At 45.8% G+C, this 24086-nt stretch overlaps 1 protein-coding gene across 1 annotated transcript; it reads right to left on the reverse strand.

Annotated features, from left to right (window-relative positions):
* Nucleotides 1–243: 243 nt before the first annotated feature.
* Nucleotides 244–23213, reverse strand: LOC116817339 (somatomedin-B and thrombospondin type-1 domain-containing protein-like). Its single transcript, XM_075072269.1, is given in 6 exon segments — nt 244–2405; nt 9270–9446; nt 12389–12467; nt 13499–13693; nt 22989–23181; nt 23184–23213. Coding segments are annotated over 6 exon segments (792 nt in total). The 3' UTR covers nt 244–2287.
* Nucleotides 23214–24086: the final 873 nt, after the last annotated feature.

Genomic DNA, 24086 nt, shown 5'->3' on the forward strand with positions numbered 1-24086 from the left:
TTACATCTAAAAACAAAGCATATGTAAAATGTCATGTCTGCTTCTCGGGGCCATTCATTCAAGGTGCTTGGGATTTTTTTGGAAGTTCTAAGTGGCTTAGGGATTGGATATCTGAGAGATCCATCCTTGCCCTATATCTTGTGGTAGAGAAGTGAACAGCAAGATTAGCTGGACTGAGCTCTCAATGGCCAACTGCTCGATGACAGCATTATAGAAACAGATCAACAAACACTATTAGAATGTCTCCAGCATCTCTTTATTCACTACAGGAAAGTGTTACAACAAAACTCAACCAATTATAAAGAAAATACTTCAAACAGTTCCATGTGCATATGCATTAAATGGCTACTTTTTCTATACATCTCAAAGATGTTCTAGGCACTTCACAGATAGCTGAGATAATATGGTCCATGCTCCCTGAAGCCTGAAATCAAAGGACTCCGTTCTCCATGGCACCCTGAACTCCCATCGAGTTCAACAGGTCTGATCCTGAAATGGAAACTTTGCACAAAGGAACATGGGACTGGAAGGGAGTGCTTGAGTTATCGAGTCCAGTGCCCTGCCCTTGCAAACAACTCTCACAAATATACAGTAACTCCTCATTTAAAATTATCCTGGTTAACGCTGTTTTGTTATTACACTGCTGATCAGTCAGGGAACACACTCATTTAAAGTTGCACAATTCTCCCTTATAATGTTGTTTAGCAACCACCTGCTTTGTCTAGTGCTTGCAGAAAGAGCAGCCCATAGGAGCTAGCTGGTGGGGGCTTGGAACCAGGGTGGACCAGCAGCCCCCCCCCCAAATCAGCTCCCCACTCCCCTAAATTCCTTGTGTGGCAGCCACCTAGCAGGCTATCAATTGCCAGGCAGTTCAGCTGTCCCTCCCACCACTGCCATGTGCTGCTCCTGCCCTCTGCCTTGGAGCTGCTCCCAGGAGCCTCCTGCTTACTGTGCAGGGGGTGTAGGGCAGAGGGAGAAGGGGTGCTAATGTCAGGGTGTCACCCTCTCCCACCCCACTCCTTTACCCCATCCACAGAGTAGGAGGAGATGGGACCATGACAGGGCTCAGGACAGAGGGAGCTTGCTGATCTACTTAAAAAGGCAATGTACTTAGAGTGAGGTCAGCATACTTAAAAGGGGCAATGTGTGTCTCTCACACATACACTATGTGTCTCTCTGTTTCTCTCTGCCACGCTGTCTCTCCTCCCTCTATTCCTGCTGCCTTGTAGAATGTGAGGCTACATTAACAACTATGGGTTAACCCTTGAGGGCTCAACTGAGTACTAGTTAATTTAGCAGTAAGGCATTCCCTGGGAAATATCCCACCCTCTGACTCCTCCACCTCAACCAAGCTTCACAATCATCATTGCTCTGTACAGTATTACATTGTTTTTAAAACTTATATTGTGTAGGTGTGTGTATACATATAAAATATAGTCTCTTGTCCAGTGAAAAAACCTCCCTGGAACCTAAACCCCTCCCTCCCTTTACATTAATTCTTATGGGGAAACTGAATTCGCTTAACAACGTTTCGCTTTTCAGGACCATAACTACAATGTTAAGTAAGGAGTTACTATCTCTCTCAATGGAAGCAAGATCCAGCCCAGTGGGAGTGGAGGGTGCCCAGCAACACCCAGGAGGCACTCAGCACCCTTCAGGATCAGTCCCTAAGGACTCAAACTTCCTCTCATTGAAGTAAATGAGAGCTTTGCCCCAAATTTCAATAGGTACAGCACTGGTCTCTACATCAGACCAGGAACCCAACATAAAATAACAAAAGCATTGGAGGAAAGGAGGAGTGCCCTCCAGGAAGGGGGTTATCTGTATGGAGAGGAGGCAGTTTGAGTGGACTCATTTTGCATGTTTCTTGTTGCTACTTCAGCTAGGTTTTTAAACAATACACGTACGTTAATTCTTCTTTGAATTCTCTTATTTGGTGGCTTCTCGCTGGCAAGTCACTAGGGAAGGAGGGACTTGGAAGTAGAGTAGGCGACTGACTACCCCAGTCAGGGTGGCTGCTCTCAAGCACAGGGGACATTCATGGAAGGAAGTGTGGGGACAAAGACTCAAGTTGCTTTGTCAGCCTGTCTTCTTCAGAGAGCCAAGGGCATGGATGGATATGAAGGGGTTTTCAGCCTCAACGTTGGCAGGTGGCAACCTCCTTGAAGCAGTCCAAGAGGGGCTTTACTGACTGATCAGCAGGTGCGGTGGGTTGTTACTTCAAACTTTGTGCCAAAGCCACAATCATGGGACTCAGGCTTGGAGGCGCTGGGCCAATTCAGAGGCATTAGATGAACAAGAAACTGTGAACGGAAGGACAGGAGCAAGTGTCCAGCTGGCGAACTCTCCTCCAGGTTCCTTTGCACCAGGGATTCCCCATGGCCTGCCAGTGCAGCAGCTGATTCCTGGAGGAACAAAGTAAAAGTGCGGAGGAAGGGATTAGTGTATTAACTCCTTCAAGGACAGTACCCCAGTGCATAAATGCACCATCACTAATGGGGGCTCCAGCAAGGCTGGTAAGCAGGAAGCTGGCTGCTCTGTAGAAATAGTCAATCACCCAGCCACTGTTTGAAATCAGCCAATAAATCCTGAAGCTTCTGTCTGACATCAGTCTACACCCACTGGACCCAATTCTGATCTCACACTGGTGAAATCAGTATCAACTCTATTGATACCAATGGGGTTACATCAGTGCAAAAGCAGTGTAACGTAAGATCAACATCAGTCCTCTTGTACTGAAGCATTTGATAAGCTGCAAGCCACAGGCAAAGTTCACTTCTTCAGTGCAGATCACCAGCCTCTGCTAGACCTGGACAAATAAGGGATTTTTTGGATCACTGGTAATTGAGCAGCTGAGAGAATAAAATAATTGTTACAGCTCAAACAAAATATTGTGTTTCAATTTTGAGCATTTTTTTTAATTTGGTTTTTTTAATAAATTGAAGGAAATTTTGGAACATAATGTTTCAAACAAAAAATATTTGTTTCAAAAATGTCAACATGAAATGTTTTGATTTTTTAAGTTTTTTTCCAAACCAAAACAATTTGGTGAAATCTACAGGAATTCATGAAATACTTTGGTGTTGCCAAAAAAAGTTTTGTGCAAAAAAAAAAAAAAAAAAAAAAAAAAAAAAAAAAAAAAAAAATTCACCCAGCTCTAGTCTCTTCTGTATCCTGTCAGCTTTCCTTGGGCAGAGCTCTCACTGTCATCCATAGACACTGCACTAGTATGTTATGCAACACAGAGCCATGCAGCACGGATCTATTTGTATGGCAGGAAAAGAGCAGAAACATCACCGTCACCTTCTAAACTATTTTCTCTTAGGTTCTGAATGTTCCCAGCAAGTTACTGAATTTGTTTATCCTGAACTGACTAGAGAAATGTTCCATTTTAAGCAAGTTTTTAAATACTTACCCTGATGTGTAGATGTAGTGTTTGAGAGTACCAGCTCACATTAGACATACTCGTGCTAGTTGGCTGAAAACAGCAGCGAAGCCACGGCAGCACATGCCCACAAGGTTCAGGAAGGCTTGTATGCAGTGCAGCTACCCTGTGCCGACACTTGCTATGCTGCTATTTTCAACATGCTAGTTTGAGAAGAGCTAGCAAGAGTATGTCTAACGTGAGCTGGGAATCACACCCTCACTCTTGTGTAGGTGTACCCTTAATGTTAGCACAAAAGGTGCTGGCCAGACAGACAGGGAGTTTGAAATTTAGCCATAGAAAAAGATACAGCACGGACGGCAGCATTGCAAACTTCTCCCATTACACATACACTACCACATGCCAACAGGTCTCAGCCTGGCCCTTTCGGAAAAGCACAGTTGCTCATCCAGTCCTCGCCCCAGCAGCAAGAGCTGTCAGCAAAGTAGCCAGAATGATCTATTGCTCCTGTTTGTTTTATCGTTCTCAGAAGCCTGAATTATCACTGCCAATTGTACAGAGATAGCAGTGCTGCTGGTTAAATGAGGTGCCATGCTCCAGGGTGCAGTTTTATACATCACACATGGTCGGAGGGAAATGAAACAAACACTTTCTTTTCTGGCTTTGGGTCATTTCAAGGAACTGGGGTTTGCATAGGAAGAATCAAGATCCTAGATATTACAGAGCAGGTTACATACATGGATAGGTCCCACATGTATGGTTCTCCTCCTTCCCGGGCCACAGCTTTATCTTTAAAAGGCTTGATTCCTTCAAACAAAGTACACTTCCCAGCTTTGGCCCTGCCAATAGGAAACACAGTCTGTGTTATGTTTAGAAGAATGTTCCCCCACTTCCCTATCTGGATGTACCAAGTGAAGCTGTTTGTGGGTGGCAATCACCACATCTTGTTTAAGACTATAAAGAACAGCTACTCCTCACAGACACCGGTCTCCAGAGCAGTTTGTAGCGCATGCTCATCACAGACATCAGTGCTTGTTGCTTAGTATTCTGAGCTCTGGTACCATTTAAAAAACAAAACCACCACCACCTGTCCTAAGATCACTGGATAACTTTACAGCCCTGTCACGTTGGGCTTCTTACCTCTTACCCTTCCATGAACAAGGAGGCCAATCAAACTCCTTGGAGCATCCCAGCTGTCCCCACTTCTGTGATGTCTGCTACTTGGCCATCACACTGGGCACCTCCAGAGCTACAAGCAGGAGCTGCTACATCTTGAGCCAAAGACTCAAGGCTCCCTAGCTGTGACTAACAGATTCACATTCTCTGCAGGTCAGGCATGGAGAAGGAACCACTCGCTAATGGGTTACACAGGCAGCCTTCAGAATCTCCTGTTAGTCTGCACTGGCTACTCAAATGCTTGAATTGCACCAGGCTAGGCTGAGAGAGAGACAGGAAATATTCAAAAGTACAACACCACTGCTGAATTTATTTTAAACTCTCTCTCTGAAGTTTTACTTCCTGATAATCACTCTGGGAACAAGTAGTGAATTAAATGCTGGTGCCAGCTGTCAAACCGACACCGCTAGAGGACTGAAGTGTTGAGATGGGATGGGTGTGACCCAGGCACCAGCTGCACATGCTTCCCTCGCAGTACCTCAGCCAGGAGCTGCAGTGACCCCCTTCTAGGAATGGCAGATAGTTCAGCCTGCATGATCACCAGAAAATAGATTAATTTATCCTATTAGCATAACTGGAATGGTTACATAGGCTAAAGACTGAAACCAGTGTACTTTGTGGGGAAGGGAGGTTGGGTGTACAGGATGAGAGTTCTACTTAGATCTAGCCAAGTGCTCACTAATACTGCAAAGCTGTATCCCAGCCCGTGCCAACTGCTGCTGCCTGCATCACACAGGCTCACAGATTCTGGCCTGAGGAGTTTAGCAGGACAAGAGCTCCCCTAAATGTTTCAAAACTCAGTCGATACTCTGATATGTCTAGCTACTCTACTGGAGCGACAATGCCCTCCAACACACGTGTTTCTCCCATCCCACCTGCTCCCCCTTCCTTCTCAGAGATTACGGCTGACCAGCTCCATATGCCCCCCCCTCACATGCCATCCCTGCCTCCATCCCGCTTGGCCAGTCCTTAAAGCCTGTTTCTGGAAGGAAGTGAAAAGGGAACATCATGCACCAGCGCAGTGCTAAGACATGCCCATATAAGACATTCCAAACAGATCTCAGCTCCACCACCAAATACTGTGAATCGCACACAGGACAGCAATTAGAGAAATCAATAAAACTGGCTCCCATAAGTTGCACAACATTTCGTGGTAGCTTTAGGAAGAGCTATCATCTAATGTGTGAATCATAAAAATACTTCCCACCACCCCAGAAGAGATCCAAGCCCCATTGCCTCCTCAAGAAGGTAAGGCCACACAAATCCAGTTGAAAGGAACAAAAGAACCAACAAAATCTCTTACCCTGAAGTAAAAGCTAAAATGGCTCAGAAACTTGTGGGGAATTCTCTTTGCTTTCAAACAGCAGGGGGAGTTGCGGTGGGAGATGAAAGGATTGAGGTGATGGGGAGTCAAGGAATGAAATGAACGGAAACAAGATGACTGCGAAGGCTGGGATTATTCTAATCACTCAAGGATTTTAATTTATCAGGGGTAATCAACCCATTAAGATTCCATTAAGGATTTCATCACAGAAGGTTTGCCTTGTTAAGGGCTAGGGCAGTGCCTTGCCTTTAGATTATTAAAGGTGAATTCATTTTATTTTTTTTTTAAATCTCTACATAGTTTCCTATTCATTAGTCTCTTCATCATAACTCTGCAGTGCATAGCGTGCCCCCCATCCCCATAACAGGAATAGTGTTATACCTAATGGCATCCCAATGGACTTGTAGGCTGCGCCATCTTGCCTTCAGTTGGCCAACTGCACATTCCACCACCAGCCTGAAACTGCTAATTAAGCTTTCTTGTGCCAGGTGCTCTCACATCAGAGTAGGGCTTCATGAACCAGGGCAGTAGAAGGTAGGCTCCCAACATTAGGCACGGACACCTCACTGAGCTACATTGAACCAAAACAAAGTCCCACCTTGTCCAAATTTGAAAACGAAAGATCACCAGAATAACCTGGCATCGTGCACCCTGCTGGTGTGTCCCACACTGGTGCCCATGAGCCTCTATCCATGGTCAAGCAAGGCCTGCGTAACGATTGAGTAGGGTCCTTTCTGGTTTACATACTCATGTGCACTGGGTGGAGGCAGACAACGGGCATGTGTGCCATCAGCGACCCCAGCACCGTTCAGAAAGCCCATTCGCTCAAAGCCCATGATTAAGGTTAAGATTTTGTCATGGATAATTTTAGTGAACGTCAGGGATGGGTCACGGGCAATAAACAAAAATTCACAGAGCCCATGACCCGTCCCTGACATTCACTAAAAATATCCCTGACAAAATGAGATGGTGGGCTCAGCACCCACTGCTGGTGGGGCTCCAGGGTCCTCTGCCTCCAGTGAGTCAGAGCTCTGGGATCCCTCTGCAGCAAAGACATAACCTAAGTGATGTTAGGGCTGGTGGAAGGTGCCGGATTGACAACCCAGAAGGCTATCCCCAAAACAGATGTGACATAGGCAGCAGCAGTGTAAGCTTCCCCCATCTGGCCCCAGTGCTATCTGGAAGGACCATCTCTAGTGCTGCAAGAGGGATTCACTGTCCAAACCCCATTCAACCCTTGGACTCCTTGACAAGATGGCCAACTGGTGCCAATTCCCATGAGACTTATTTGATTCAGCTTGGAAGTCAGACTGGTCAAGTTCACTATGTTTTATAACCTGTTCCATTTCCAGGTGCATGAAAAACTGGGAAGTGAATTAGCTCAGCAACTCATCTCACATACACCACTATCCAGCAAACAGATGTGAACAAATTCCATCTCTGCTGAACTCGAAAGGATTCGAGCCAGCTCCTTAGAGATGAAAGGCACCATGGGTGAAATCTTGACTCCATTCAAGTCAACAGCGACACTCCCACTGGCTTCAATGCAGCTAGAATTTCACTCCATATTCTGTTAACTCTGCCCTAAGCTCGCCAGTTCTCCAGGTTGCCATCAGAGATTACTATTTTTAACAGAGACAATGCCGTTTTTCTTGCCCTATACACTGAAGTGTTAAAGCTGAGTGAATGACCATCTTCCCCCCCGCCCCAAAAAATCAGTTAAACAAAAAATTTGTTTTGGGTCATTTTAGTACAATCCAAAATGACTTTTAGGGTTTGTTTTGCTTCTTTTGTTTTCAGGTGGCTTTTTTAAATAAAAAGGCGCTAAATTTCTAAGCAAAATGTAGTTTGAAAAGTCAAAGCGTTTCATTTCGAAAGTATTGAAAAAACATTTTAGCTTTTTGGAATTTCCTCCCCCCAGGCAAAACTCTTTACTGACTTTGACCCAAATGCGCAAATAGTTCCAGTCAATACAAACCTGCATTTTTTCGTGAATAAACTGTTCAAAAAAATGTCACTCAGTTCTATAAAGCTCTGAATGTAGATGATGTTATTCACCAGACAGTTTGGTAAATGAGGAAGAGTCTCTTTCCACACCGCTGGGAAGGAAACTGGGCTGCAGATATTTTCATTTCACCTAGTCCGATGCTCTTCTTCGGCTCCAGGATTTCCAACAAAATAGCTATTACACTTTTTAGTTCTGCTGACCACATCAGTTGGGTTCGCTGCTCTTTATCTAAAGATCTTTGCAACTTTCATACTGAAGCAGGGGAAAGAGTGGGAGGAAAAGAATCCAACATGACTTGTTCTCATTAAAAGCCATGGGCAGCATCTACCTAAAAAGGCTATTACTGGCTGCGGTAGGGGTGTGTAATATATAGCATGTTTTCAAGCCTCATAATCCTTGTTTATGGTTAGTATTTAAAAACAGAGCTATTCATTTCAATATTAAAGTTAGCTACAAGCAAACACCTACAGCCCTGCCACACAGTCATTTTCAGTGCTGGATTGCCCTGCAGTTCCACAATGGGTTTTTAAATATGTTAAAAACAAATTAAATTCCACCTGTTACACAGACGTAACTAGGAAGGGAACTGTGTGAGAGAAAAGTGGAGGGGCAGTGGTGTCTAGTGGCTACAGCAGGGCACTGGCAAATCAGGACTCTATTCCTCCACTGACTTGCTGTGTGGCCACAGGCAAGTTCTTCCTCTTCTCCTTTGGCCCACCTGTACAGTGTGATTAATGCCTACAGAAGCAATTTGAGATTCCTGGGTGAAAGGTGCGATAATGCAAAGATTTGTTTTGATCTCCAGTTACACTGGCTACCAGTCCTCAGCACCAGTGTCTGGGGTCAGGGAGAAACACACTATTCTGAACCACCCAGTTAGGGTCTCTTGGGGAAACAGTACAGATCTAGATGAGCCACAGGTCCACTCAAATGAAGTAAATGGTTGTTCTAACCAGTGCCAGCCTGCACATAGATTTGGTTTTATTTGCTGGCCATGGGACATTGGTCAGATGACAGGAGAGCCTTTAAAAAAAAAAAAAATCATGACTGTGCTACTTAAATTAGGAGGTAGTGAGATTTAGCGGACTAATCACAGGAGGTCCTGAGTTCCCATGCTGGCTCCGCCACTGGCTTAGCATGCAACCTTGGCCAAGACCTTTCATCTCAGTCTCTCTCTCTGACAAATAATGATTATAATATCACCTACCTAACACCTAGTGTGCAGTGAGGATTACTTAATATATGTACAGGGCTCTGAAGATGTAAAGCGAGAGGTGAGCACAGGGTATTATTAAACTCTCCAAGCAGCTCAATGGAGAGGAATATAAAAATCCAATCTGAAGAGACATGAACAAGGCAGGATTCAGGGCTCTTACTTATCACTTCCACTGCCATCCCCATAGCAATGCAGACTCCTGGAATCCAGGGCTGGGTGCTGGCACTCCACGCAGACCATGTGCCCCTCGCTGAGATATCGCGTCCACTGAGTATAGGAACCGCTCCCCTGCAAACAGCCTTCCGTGATGGTTGTGATCTGGAATTCGACACAATACCTGCAGCAGAAATGACAGTCTCAGATAGCTGAACGGCTGCGTTACAAACCTACCAGTGACCGAGCGACCCAGAGCAGACTGGGTGAACAAAGATCATTTCTTAAAAGAGGGGAAATGCATCACAAAACACACTGTGTGCATTTACTCTGACAAGTTAGATTGAATAGCAGCACTCAGCTCTAACATAGGTGCTTTCAACCTACAGATACCAAAGTGCTTCTCAAAAAGGAGGGTAAATATCGCGGATGTCCCTTTTACAAGTAGGGAAACTGAGGTACACAGCAAGTAAATGATGCTCCAGGAATAGAGCTGATGTCTGTTGACTGCATTGTTCACGGGACCGTACTGCCCCCAGTGCTTAGTTTTGATTATTAACGGTAATTCTTCATAGGAGACTAAGACATGTCTTGTAGAATAATTCACAACAGCACCCAACTCTCAAGTAATTGGAGGTCTTTCTATGGCAATGTACTTGCTTTGAAGTGGGGTGAAGCTGCCATCTTTTTGATGAGGATTATCAGGCTAACAGTGAGACTTAGCACTCTATTTGTGCCATGCTCAGATCATGCTGTACTGGTGTTTTTAACCAAACCTTAGAGGAAAGGCTAAGCACTGGCCTTGTTCAGCGAGGAGAATGGAAGTGTGAGGAGGTGGCAGTAACTGTCTGCAAATATATCACAGAATGGGATTTTGCACAAGCAGGGCCAGCTCTACTGTTTTTGCCACCCCAAGCAGAGCACCGAATTGCCACTGCGGAAGGCAGGGGCAGTCCGTGTGCTCTTAGGGCGGCTCGCGCGTTTCCATGGTGGCTGAAGACAGAAGCTGCACTGCCGTGAACAAGTGGACATAGAAGCTGCCGTGGAAACGCCGCCGCGGAAACGCACAAGCTGCCCTAATGGCATACAGACTGCTCCTGCCCTCCCCGGCGGCAATTCGCGTGCTGCTTGGGGGCAAACACACAGGGACTGCCGCCCCTTGCAGATTGCCATCCCAAGCACCTGCTTGGGAAGCTGGTGCCTGGAGCCGGCCCTGTGCACAAGCAGAAGCTTTCCCTGCAGAAGCTTAAATGAGGGTGATGGATGTATGCACATTATGGAAACTTGTGCGAGCATGAGGGTGCGGAACCAGCAAGTGCACAGCTGCCGTAGGGTGCCAGAGGTACCAATATCCTCCCTGTGACACTTACAGAATGGCAGGTGACAACAAAGAAAACCCCTCCACAGGAGCTTGAAATAAGATGTCACAGAGAATCACCAGCCTGAAAAACCGAGTAAGGCAGGAGACAAGAAAACACACAGCAATCCCTCTTAGCGATCTGCTACATGGGTCTGCAACAGCAAAAGTAGCCCCTACGGGGATGAGAAGCAGAGAGACAAGGCAAAGTCAGCACCCTGACAGATTTTAGTTCTTTACGGTGAGCGTAAAGGAGGAACGTTTGCCAAATTCGTGGCTATGTTGAGAACCCCAGCCTGGCGACTGATCAGCACTTGAACATCTGTCTCTCACAGGATTTAAAGTGCACATGAGAGCCACATGCAGAACCTTGATGCTTGCCAGTACCCGCACTGTGTAATGGTGACACTGGAGGAAAATGTGCAGCAAGAGCTTAAGGGAGCCAAGCCCATCAGCTCGATCTCCCTCCAGCTCCTGATGCAATCGAGCCAACCAGTACAATAACCTGCCTCCTACACAGCAAGGATGCCCAGACTCTGCTCTGCTGCTACCCAATAGGGCAATTTACCAGGAGCCCAAAGGGCAAAGCTAATTTTCATAAAACGGAGCCGGCTGCACCTGGCTTCATGTTTAATACAGAGGTTCTGCCCACAGAGACTACAGCTCCCAGCATGCTGGAGCTGGAGCCTCCTTATCCTCAGCATTAAAGGGAAAGCTTGAGCTAACTACGGTTCACACTGTAGCCCAAATGGCTGTCACTATTACAAAGCTGAAGATCAACTGTAAACAATTAAGAAAAACTAAGATACACACAGGATAAAAACAGGGGGTCCATAAATGCACTCCTCTTTGACAGCAATTAACAGGCATCAAGGGCCTATACAGTTGAGATAAGACATTCCTACGTGAGTGATTTATTCTAAGTACCATGACAGTACTAGTGCATACACACACATTTTTCTGACTATTTAGGCCATGGTCTATGCTGGAAATCTATTCATGGTAAAACATAAACAGCAAAGAGCACAACGAGACAGAGCCACCCTGCCAGCAAGCCCAGCACATGAAGATGGGAGAAAAGGGCACCGGACCCAGAGAGAAGTAGGTCAAGGGAACAGGCTGAAATGACTGTGCTTTGATTATGGGATGCTAAATAGCAACAACTACAATTCAGCTCTCCCCATCACGCCAGCTTTACATCCGTGGAGTCCCGCTGACCTCAGTGGGGTTACTCCTGATTTACACTGATGTCCCCAAACAGAGAGTCAAGCCCTTTATTTTGTGAAGTTTGTGCTACACTGGAATCAGGCTTTAAGGGTTTGTGGGATCTGGACTTGTAGATTCGGTGTTTCCAAACCTGAACTTTAGCTTCCACACTAAATTGTAAACCTGGGTTCACCCTTACTGAACCTGGGTCTTGCAACCATGCTAATGAATCCATACTGAACTACCTGGACCTTCTGACTTGGGTCTTTGGTTTGACCTGTGGCCACATTGCAAAATTTCACAGAGGAAGTTGGGTTTTGACCCGCCCGCCCCCCCTCCAGCCAGGTCATAGGACTCGGGTCATGATTTGTATGTGGACAGAAGGGGAGTTTGGGCTCAAACCTGAGTCAGAGGCCAGGCTTAACACGCCATGTAGACAGTCTAGAGGTCTTCATCCTGTTGAACATTTGCTCTAAGACAAGACCCTGGGTGCAATCCTGCACATGCTGAAGCCAATGAGAAAAGCTGTGTGAAGCGTGATTACACTGCAGCCCCCTACTTACCCTGATCTTTCATTTTCACTGGACGCAGCTCTCTTTTTCCTTGCATTCCCATAACCTCCTGTAGTTATTAATGCTGGAACTGTGCACAAAGGGAAATAGCATGCATGGTAAGTGACACTACTCCACTGAGGCCACTTGTGCCTGTCAAACAATAAAGATTGGGGCTCTGATGGTCTTTAATGGCACATAATTTTTACTTTGGAAAGAAATCAAAGACAATTCCATATTATCATTGAATATCCAGCATTTGATTGGAGATAAATTTATATTCATCTCCTTTTACTGCTTTTTATCAGAGCAGTGCCAACCAATGGAGAACAAAATCATGGTTAATTTAATAGCAACTCTCAGCATGTTTGAGAAAGCTGATTTAAAATAAACCCGAACTATTAAATCACACTAGTAAAGAAGCCAAAGCCAAACTCCTGTTCCAGAGACATCAGCAAAATAAATAAATTAAAAAAAAAAAATCAATCAGTAGTCAGCGGAGTTACACTCATAGAAAATCAATGTATTCAAGATCAAGTCAGCCTTTACTCCAGATTTACATCAGAAACTGGCATACAAGAGAAACTGAGTGAGGAAAGATGATACTTTGCCTCTGATGGGTGCCATTCCTCCATGACTTTTGCAGCTGATTTATAAAACCACTGCTCAGCACCTCCTAAGGCCAAGTTTTCCCTCCTACTTATAAGAATTTTCCTCAACCGACTTCACAGGAATTACTCCAGATTTATACTCACAAGTGAGATCGGAATCAGACTCCTGGTGTTTTACTTTTGAAACATACCAGATTTACACTAAACAGCATGTACAAATTAAAATAAAGGTCCCAGAAAGGATGCCCACGAACCCCATATAAAAGGTTAAATTCGGTTCTCAGTAATGCTGGCATAAATCCAGGGTAACTCTACTGACTTCACTGGAGCAACTCCAAATTTACACTGGTGTAACAGAGCAGAATTGGGCCCAAAGGCTTTATCTGCAAATAACTCCAGCCAACAAACACTGTAAAGAAGGTTTAGTGGCCAGACCCCTGGATTCAGACAAGCCCTCTTCAGCCCAGGACTCAGCCGTGTGCCCAAGAGGTTGCGTTTTCAATGCACTTACTAAGGGACTGTTTGCACTCAGCTCCTTCCTGGTTCCAATACTCCACACAGCCAGCCTTCTCCTCCAGAGGAGGACACGCCTCGCCTCCATTTCTAGGCTCCTGCACAACGTGTCTCCTCCGAACTCGATACGTTGCCTGGCAAGGCTCTGCACAGCCACTCCAGTCACTCCACTCGGATACAGCACAGGTGACCTCTGAGAGTGGGGTGAGAAACAACAATGTAGGCTGCAGAAATTGTTCACACACAAGAACCTTCCCCTGACCAAAGCTGCGGGATGCTGAGTTTGCAGCCAACCAAGACTGCCTGCCATAGTCGGTCACACACAGAGCACTTCCCAACGGTTTCAGTGGAAGGCTCCATGCTCTCATCGCTGGAAATTACTTGACCCTGGACGAAGTTTCAACAACTCAGGCTGGTCTGTGTTAGGAAGCAATGCTGTAAAACGGTTATGCCTGTTTTTATGGTCAAGTGGTCTGTACACACACAAAGGTAAATTTACCCAGAATAATATTTTAGATTTCAAATAAAGACTCCCTCCTTACCCTTTTCAGTCACCAGAGCAAACATGATAGAGAAGTCTGTGAAATCTGTCCCTGGAATGGGGTCACTGGGCCTTGTTCTAGTAACACAAGCATTACAATAATATTTAGAACTTGCAGCATTTCTGAGTTTATTCAGTGCATGCTTATGTTTTTGCTGCCTCTGTTACTGCTAATTCGGGAAATATTTACAGAGAACCACCAACGGTTCCATCTTCCCAGGGCCTTTCATCCAACTGGGTGGTAGTTTCATTCAGGCATCAAGCAAACTTTGGACTAGAACAGAACTCTGGGGCATTGGTCCTATCAACTGAATGAGTGCATGGTCCTCAAACTGCCCCATAGGCCAGGGGTTCTCATCCTTTTTCTTTCTGAGGTTCCCCCTCTCCCCCAACATGCTATAAGAAGTCCATGGCCCACCTGTGCCACAACAACTGTATTTCTCCATATAAAAGGCAGGGCTGGCCTTAGGGGGTACCAAGCATGGCAACTGCTCATGGCCCCATGCCACAGGGTGCCCCACAAAGCTACATTGCTCAGGCTTTGTCTTCCGCCCCAGGTGGTAGGGCTCAGGGTGCTGACTTTCTGCCCTGGGCCCCAGTGAGTCTAATCCAGGCCCTGCTTGGCAGACCCTCCTGAAACATGCTTGCAGCCCCCCAGAATCCCCCGGACTCCTGGTTGAGGACCACTGCCATAGGCTACCTGGGAACCACAAGCTGAAATAGCTACAGGACTAAGTAGCAGGGGGAACATTTAAAAAAAAAAAAAAAAAAAAAAAAAAAAGAAGCAGTAGTCGTCCATCAGGGTATTGGAGATAGTTTTGTTGAGTGATTAGAGTGTAAGACTGAGTGTTGGGAGAACTGGTTTCCTATCCCTGGCTGGCTCTGCCACAAGTTTCCCTATGTGACCTTGGGCAAGTCATTGCATCTCTGTGCTTCAGTTTCCTCATCTGAGATAGGAATAAATATTATAATCATTTATTTGTACTGTAATAGCACCTACCGACCCCAATCTGGCCTGAGAGCTTGCTAAGTGCTGTAGAAATACACAGTAAAGAGATGGCACCTATCCCAAAGAGCTTACCATCTAAGACAAGAGACGACAGGCAGATACAGTCAGACAGACCAGGGGGTACAAGGTAAGAGTGAGATGACAATGAACAGTGCATCCCATGAGCTGCTTTGAGGTGCATCCTCATCCCAAAAGCTGCTTTGAGATAAAAATTCATCAACATTTGTAGAGTAATTTGAGATCCTCAGAGGCAGGACGTAGCTCTGGATTGGGACTCAGGAGTCCTGAGTTCTATTCCCAGCTCTGCCTCAAGCCAGCTGTGTGACCCTGAGCCAGCCATCTCTCCCTCTCTGAGCCTCAGCTTCCCCATCTGTAAAATGGGGCTATGGTACTGACCACAGGTGTTGACTCTCTCATTTCCCCTGAGGTGCTTGATCCCCACTCCACCCCTTCCCCCAATGCCCCACCCCATCTCCGCCTCTTCCCACTCCACCAAGTTCACATCAGTCAGGAACACGTCCCAAGTCCAGTTCCCATGCTCTGCTCACTAGATTACTCCCCCTCCCTTTTTTTGCTTACCTGATGCTAATTTTTTCAGCACCTCCATAGTTTGAAATCAGATTCCTCATCCCCACCTCATTTTCAGCCACCACTCCCCTTTCAAGCTTGACTCTGCTGAGGTTGCCACTTAAGAGCCCCAAGAACAAGTGGCACTATGCAATGTGTTATGATGATTTTATTCCTCACAGAAGGATCCACTGCAGATCATTAGACCAGAGCAGACAATGCATCATTACATAAATCCCTCATCAGGTCCACCCTGGCCCCCATCTTCCTGGACAGGGCTCTAACCTGTCAAAATTATGTTCTGAGGTTTAAACTCCCAATATCATTAAGAGACACAATCAGCATCTGCCCCGATGGTTCTATAAGGGGCTAAGAGCCTTCATGTCCCATTAAAGACAACGGACACGCAGCACCTCACAGGACTGAGCCATTACGTAGGAGAGCAGCAACATCAGTGCTAGATTGAGCATCGGTTTGTTGCACTAATACCCCCCAGGATGATCCTGATGTAAACTCAGACCCTGCAGAAGAAAATCAGTGTATTATACAGTGTTTCATGAACAGCCCCCAAAAATATCCTTGCAGTCCTCCTATTTCATCCCAGTGTATTTGACACACACCAGACTATTCTGCACCTGAAGCAGCAGGAAAGGAAGCCAGTATTTCAGCCTTGGTCATTTTGGCATCTCTGCTTTTCCAGACAGGCCTCTGGATGGCTTTCCCAGCAGCTTTCTATTGCCAGCCATTCTGTGCAGTAATTCTTTTCTGTCTGGGATGTGCAGGCTACCTCACATTCTGTCTATAATCATCACTCCCTCCAACTTCAAGTCTTCCTTGCTCGACTGAGAATAGTAACTGGGACATTCACTGCCCAGATTGTCTGGGAGTTTACTCTGTTTCAGTTTCATCCTGGTTTCCTATTTTAGAAAGTTCAGGTTCATACTTTATAATCCAGAATCATCCTATCCACTCTCCATCCACCTTCCTCAGGTTCTGAGGCAGCTTTCTACAAACACCTACGTAGAAACCGTGTAGAAAGCCATACTGTGCTACAACAGCACATGTTCTATTGACAGAACCTGACTTTCCATTGGACTTCCCAGACAGTTGCTTCTCTCTGCTGGTGATAATCATTCCTGTGTCCAGATGTTCCCATTCAGCTTCAGTCCCATTCACTGTGAATCTATAGCACTTAGCTATGCAGTCTCCTAGTTTAGGGCCAGAGTCTGTAGGATGCATGCTCACCAAGAGTAGTACTCCGGGAGTATCCCCCACTGAAATCACTGTGACCACTTGGGGCATAAAGTACTACTTCAAATGAATATGGATGGCAGACTCTGACCTGGGAGGTTCAAATGCAAAGAACTCCTGAGATCTAATCCCAGCTCTGCCTTGAAGTTGGGGCCCAATCTTGAGCGGTAACAACTGTCTCATCTCCAATTCAAATCAATGAAGAGTTCAGGGTGTTCAACACCTTACAACACTGGGCACTTGCCACGTAGCCTCAAACTAGTCACAATGCCTCCATTTCTTCTCCAGTAACACACAGATAATCTCTAGTTACAGAATTAACTTCATTTGAAACTGCTGCTCATACTGTCTTCAGTATGTTTGGGGACGTTCCCATTCCCTTTGAAAAGGTTAAAAAAACACCACAACCACACACACACACACACCAACGTGGCATCATCCAGAATATAAACAAATCTGAACATTTCATTTTTGTAACCATACGTCGATATCAGTAATTGGCATTAATGAGCTAAATAAGATGCTGTTCCGAAGATGCAGCAATAAACCCTAAATGCTTATTGGCTTGTACAATGGCCAACATTAATCCTCTAATGAATCCTCTTTGAAATCGCCTGCTCTTTCAGCCAAGTTTGGCTTCAGGTATTAATACCATACTTGAAATATTTCATTGTAATATTACTTGGATAAAGTAAATCTGTAGTGAGGAAAAATAATTTGAAACAGTCTAGAGATACGATTCAATATCAAATACATTTGAGTTCCTTGCATCCAGTACAAATAAACCATTACTAATATCTTTTCCTCCAAGTTATTTCTGTACAGAAAATGACCGCGTAGCTCAGAGGTTTGAGCAGTGGCCTGCTAAACCCAGCGTTGTGAGTTCAATCCCTGAAGGGCCATTTGGGGATTGGTCCCACTCTGAGCAGGGGGTTGGACTAGATGATCTCTTGAGGTCCCTTCCATCCCTAATAATCTATGATTCTATGTATTTTTGGACATAATTCAGTGGCTAGTACATTGTTATACCTACAATACACCACTAGATGGTACTGTTTCAAAATACCATCATTCATTTATACATCACAATAAGCACTATTCATAACAGGTGGTTTGCTGAAAATTTTGGCAGCTTTTGCAAAAGTGACCTACAAAGAGGGAAAATTGTACTTGCGTTTTTGGTTTAGGTACAATGCATGAAAAGATTTTTTTTCCTGCTAGTTTTATACATGAGAAATTTGGCTGTTACCATTCCTTGTTTTCTTGGAAGACTCTCTAGACAACTGGGAAACTAGAAGGAGCATTATATAACAAGTAAAGGGTTATTTGGATTACAGTAATGCCTGAAGGCTTCAATCATGTTCAAGGGTCCATTACGTTAGGTGGTATATAAAACACTTCAGGGGAAAAACAAAAAAACAAAAAAACAAAAAAAAACAGTGCTCCAACCCAAGAGTTTCAGATTAGGTTGTGAACAAGACTCAATGACTGACACTCAATAGGAGACAAACAGTAAAGGAATCACATGGTTACATACATCAAGTATTGCACAGCCAAATTATTGGATTTTTCAAAAAAACATACATACATAAAATCAGCTATTCCTGACTGCTGCTCAATCCAACCACCACTGGGAGTGAAACCTAACAGAGGAAACAGGATTCACAATTATGGGATTTTTGGATGGGGACTACATCCTGAAAGAAACCCTTCCCAAAGCCCCTCTTGTGGTCTTCAAACAACCCCCCAACCTTGCAAGATCATCATAAGCAAGCGTCTCAAAGTTCACCACCCTTGCCAGAAGAAGAGGAGATGCATAACCTACAGACAACACCCCTCCCACCCCCACCCCCTCAACATGCCTTTCAAGATCCGTCAGTCCTATCCATGCCTATCACAACACCTTACCCAGTACACTAAATGTCCTACCACCACCTATGTGGGCAAAGTCAGAATCACTACACTCTCAAATGAGCTCTCCGAGAAAAACGACAAGACACACAAATATCATGCCATCTGTGGGTGAACACTTATCACAACATGATCACTTCACATGTGACCTCTCAGTCCTTGTCCTCAAAGGAAACCTGTGCCACATCTTCAAAAGATAAGCCCGGGAGCTTAAATTCATGACTTTGTTAGACACTAAAAACCACGGTCTTAATAAAGACACTGGATTTATGACTCATTATGGCAATCTCTAACCCACTAATCCTCTGTGTCCTATGAGTGCAGAGGTGTTCAAAGTGAAGCAGGCAGTTAATTCTATTTAGGGTAACTCAGTACCAGCTTTCCCAGTCCTGCAGAAACTGAGCAGCCTGAAAGCAGGCCTCTTTCACCAACAGAAATTGGTCCAATAAAAACAAACAAACAAAAAAAAAAAAAAACCTCATCCATCTTCTCTCTCTAATTAGGTTTTTGTTAATTCCAATACCTGGCATACAATTGGGAAGAAAGTTCGCCTGGTTAATAATTCAACCCCCAGTCTCTTCAGCTGAGGGCTAACTCTTCCACTTCAGTTACCTAGTCTTCCAAGGAGGCTTTCAGGGAAGATATGACTTGATAGTTCTAAACTAAGAAAAGTAAGATTTTATTTCATTTTTTATTTTTTTAAGGTAAGGGGAGTGAGAGGTTATTTTGTTAGTTTCACCCCCCCTCCCCTTGCTCTGCAGTTCCTTTAACCAAGGACATCAGCAGCAGGTCTACCCTTAAAATTCTGCAGTGGTGCAACTGCACTGGTACAACTGCACTGCTGTAGCACTTTAATGAAGATGTTCTAAACCAGGGGTCGGCAACCTTTCAGAAATGGTGTGCCGAGTCTTCATTCATTCACTCTAATTTAAGTTTCGCGTGCCAGTAATACGTTTTAACGTTCTTAGAAGGTCTCTTCTATAAGTCTATAAGAGAACTAAACTATTGCCCTGTGTAAAGTAAATAAGGTTTTTTAAATGTTTAAGAAGCTTCATTTAAAATTAAATAAAATACAGAGCCCCCCCCCCACTGGTGTGAAACACACAAGGTGCTGCTGAATTACAATCCAGTCCACTGGCTCAGTGACAGTGTACAGAGGCTGTTTGAGCTCTCAGAAGAGCTCCCCAAGGTTTTGAATAAAAGTTTCACCAGAACTGTCCCAAAAGCTGTAAGATCCAGAAGTACATGGTTACCTGCTCTTTTTGAAAGAGTTTTTACCAAAGCTTGCTTCTCTGAACCTGGAGCTTCAGAAACCTCAGCTAACAATATCTGATACCATTGAAATAATTAATACATTTAGAATGACAATCACCGACATCGTCCAGCACCTACAAGAGGAACGGGACTTTTCCGGTTTTGTTTTTGTTTTTAAAAACCATGAGCTTAGTCAGTTTCTCAGCTGTCAGGATGAAAATGTAAAGCAAAAAGTCAGCTTAGGTATTCAGTTACAGCCGAGTATCCTGCTGGAGGATCTTGAAAAGTGTTTCAGTGAGGGAAACTTTTTCCATCAGTACACCTTTCTGACTGACCCATTCAACAACTCTGGTTCAGCTTTTTTGGCTGCAAACAAACTAACTGCCTTTCAAGACAAATTAGCTTCCTTTGACTCTTTGGACTTAAGGAATCTCAAATCCCTTATGCTGAAAGTGTGCAATGATTCAAGAACGAAAACATACTTCAGTCAGCCTGGTGGTACAGTACAGGAGCTCTGGAATAACGTGTACCTTTTTGAGGACACCTCCAAGCCCATAGCTAAAGTTGCTTTGCTTGTCCCTGTTTTCTACCACTGTGCTGCCTGAGAAGGCATTCAATGCACTTCATTTCCTGAAAAACAAGTACTGAAACTGCCTCACTGATGCTAACCTCGAAGCGTCTCTTCTAATTTCACAGGAGACCCAAGATCCTGCAGACTTTCCTTTCAAAGAGCTGCTGAGTTTTTGCAATTAATCTGATCTATACAATGGATGTGGTAATACCCAGAACTTTTATCATACTGTATTTCTAACATAGAATAATAGGATTAGGTTTGTTGTTCATATCATTATTACTGGACTGGATTAATATTTGTCTTTCTGAAATAAAAAATGTGGACCTATTTGCAGATATGTTTTATCATTATTATTTGGAGTTCTATTATGTCAAAGCATTTTTAAATTTACTTCAGAATTGTCGTACAGACAACCACTTTCACAAAAAAAAAAAGAAACAATAAAAAAAGAGACAAGAACATGCAAAGCACTCTGAGGCCACCAAAAAAATTGTGAGAACCCCCGCCCTAGGGCACAGTCACTGGGAATCATGATGTGTCTATATTTCAAACATTCCCCACATGTGAAACAGTTCAGTTCCCAGTGGGCCTGTGTCCACACCACTAAAAGCCATCCTGACATCTAGCACCAACAGGACAGACCCCCTCACTGGCAGCCTCAGCCCAGAGGAGCCAAGTCGGAAAAGTGACTGAGCTCTTCTCTCATCCCTGGAGTTAATCCCTTTAGGTCAGGGCTGAGACAATGCAGATGTCGTTTACATTGTTGCAATTCATGCTGTGCATGTTGGGTACACAGGAGTTTTCAGTCTCCAGAACTGCCAATCCAGCCCCTTTCACCAACACTAAATTCAATTTAAAAATAATTAAATGAAGTAATTTCCCACAGGGAATTTTCCCTCAAAGTAGCGCTCCCAAGAGATCACGGAAATGTTTGCAAAACTTTGTTAGAGCCAAGCCAAACTAAGGAAAAATATGGAGACCGTGACTAGGACACCTAAGAATACTACCTGTGTGTGCATCTGACTCTGAGGAAATTGCTTGTGGGAAACAGGCAGGTGATTGCACCAGTCTCTGGATAAAGTTACCTCCCTGATTAAAGATTTGCACTTTGCTCTAAAGCATTTTATTGCTTCCTCCACTCCCCTGCCATTCTGAACTGCACATCAATATGAAAACACAACTGCTCATAGACTGGGGCTCAGGATCCAGCCTGCTCACATCCCAGCCTGAACCCGTACAGAGTTTGAGAGCATGCTAACTTCTGAGGAGCTGTAGCAATTTACACTAGCAGAGGATCTGGTTTTGGAGTTAGCAATTCATTAATGAGAGGAAAGCAGATCTTGTGATTTAAGCACAGGACTGGGACTCAAGAGATCTGGGTTTTTTCCCCCATTTCTGTTACAGACTTCCCGCATGACCTTAGGCAAGTCATTTAAGCTCTGTGCCTCAGTTTCCCTCTCTGTCAAATGGAGCTATTATTTCCTTATTCCACAGAAGTTTCTGACACATAATTAATACTTGTAGAGGTGCTCAGATACTATAGTGATACACATATCACTAAAATAATAAACTTCACCTGAGCAGCCTCATGACATGCCCTGAAGGTTAGTTGACCCTAATCTTAGAGGCAAATCATAAATGTGTCATCATACTGCTGCCTCAGAAAGTTTCACCTACTCTTGTTATAAGTAATGCCTAGAGTTCCCATAACTAGAAGACATGAGAGAAAACTAGTCTGTGTATTGTGTGCATTTGTGATGGCCTGTTTGGGGGTTTCTCCTGCACAGCCAGTTCCCTCTGTTGCTGGGATGGGAGGTTACACACAGTAACAGGCGAGGCTTCTGAAAACAGACACACATTATGGTCCCACCCCATACCGAAAGGGAGAGGGAACTTGGGGCAGGTGTGGGATCTGAAACTGCTCTTTAGCCATTTTTTGTTTTAAACAGACTAGATTACTTTCCAGTTAATGGCACCCCTTTAACTTCTAAACACCTGAAAAGAGAGGGGGGTGCTAAGGGAGACTGCAAGGCATTTACCCCAAGCCAGAAAGGTGTTGCCCAGGCTGTTACCGAACACCTCGGGCCACCGGGCATTTTTCAGATCGGACCAGGAGCTGCCCAGCAGCACAAACCCTAGTTAGTAAAATCCAGGGCAAACCCTAAGGGGACTTGGCACCTCTTCCTGGCCCCCCACACGCACTGGGAGACTTCAAGGAGACACATGGGTGCTCACTGCCTCACCCTGAGACCCACAGGCAGGTAGCACCTATGGGAGCCTGGCACTTTCAAAGTGACTTATGGGTGCTGAGTGCTGGGCACCTGGGGGTGCAGGCGCCTCTCCAGATCAGCCCCGCTGGTACAGTCCGTGCCCTCACCCACCTGGGCAGGCCTGCGGGTAGTCGTGGCAGCAGTCCATGGTGCGGGGACACGCCTCGTCGCAGTAACAGGCGCCGTGGGATCGGTCCGGTCTCCAGCCGCTGCTGACACAAGCCAGGTCTCTGCCCCGGCAGCAGCGCCCCAGCTCGGCGCAGCCGGCCTCCGAGCCGGGCGCCAGGAGCAGCAGCAGCGCGGCGCCGCCGCCAGCCGGCCGGGGCCCCGAGCCATCGCCGCGTCCGGCTCGGGGCGAGGGCAGCAAATGCAAACTGGGCCAGGCCCGGGCAAGCACAGCTGCCGAGGCAGGGGCGCGGTCCCCAGGTGCTGCTGCTGCGGAGTAGCCGCCCGGGGGAGGCGGTGCCAGCGACTGCTCAACCCATCGTCCCCGCAACGTGCTGAGCTTTGGGGAGGGGGCGAATCCCGCCGCAGCCGGGGCTCCCTCAACCTGAGCTCAGCCCTGCGGCCGGCGATCGCGCTCAGCTCCCGCGATTTAAAGGAGCAAGGCACCCGCCTCTCCCTAGCCAGCTCTGACACACCGGCCAGGACCCGGGACCCTCCTACTACCCCCCTCCCCCCGGTGCTCGGCGCTGGCGCCCTTGGACCCGCGTGCGGCGATCCGGATCAGACTTGAGGGTTTCATACGCACGGACCAGCTCAAAGCTCGGCAGGGCAGGGGGCGGGACTGTGGGACTCATTTCATTCACCTGCCCCTCCGCCCCCGCTCCCCTTCGGCAGGGCTGCGGCCAGCCATTGACCTCAACGAGTAGCGCTGAAACTGCCTCTGACGAGCCCCACACACCCCTAACGAGGGTCCGGTAGCACCGGGTTTCCCTTAGGCCAACATGAGCCACTGCAGGAGGGCAGAGACTGCTTTGGTGTGGGCACTGTCTAGTGCAGTGGGGCCCGGGGACTGGTTGCGGGGGGGACCCTACATGCTATGGCAAAACAAGTGGATAATAAACCCTGACCGTCTGCTCTAACACTCCAGAGATCTTCTCTGAGCAATGGTGATGTTACATCATGTTGTTATTGGTTAGCTGGGGCATAGTACCTAGGAGCCCTAGTCAAGGACCAGGGACCCCACTGTGCTAGGAGCTGGCCAAA

The sequence above is a fragment of the Chelonoidis abingdonii genome, chromosome 14 (genome assembly GCF_003597395.2).
Source record: "Chelonoidis abingdonii isolate Lonesome George chromosome 14, CheloAbing_2.0, whole genome shotgun sequence".
In the NCBI taxonomy this organism is placed as follows: domain Eukaryota; kingdom Metazoa; phylum Chordata; order Testudines; family Testudinidae; genus Chelonoidis; species Chelonoidis abingdonii.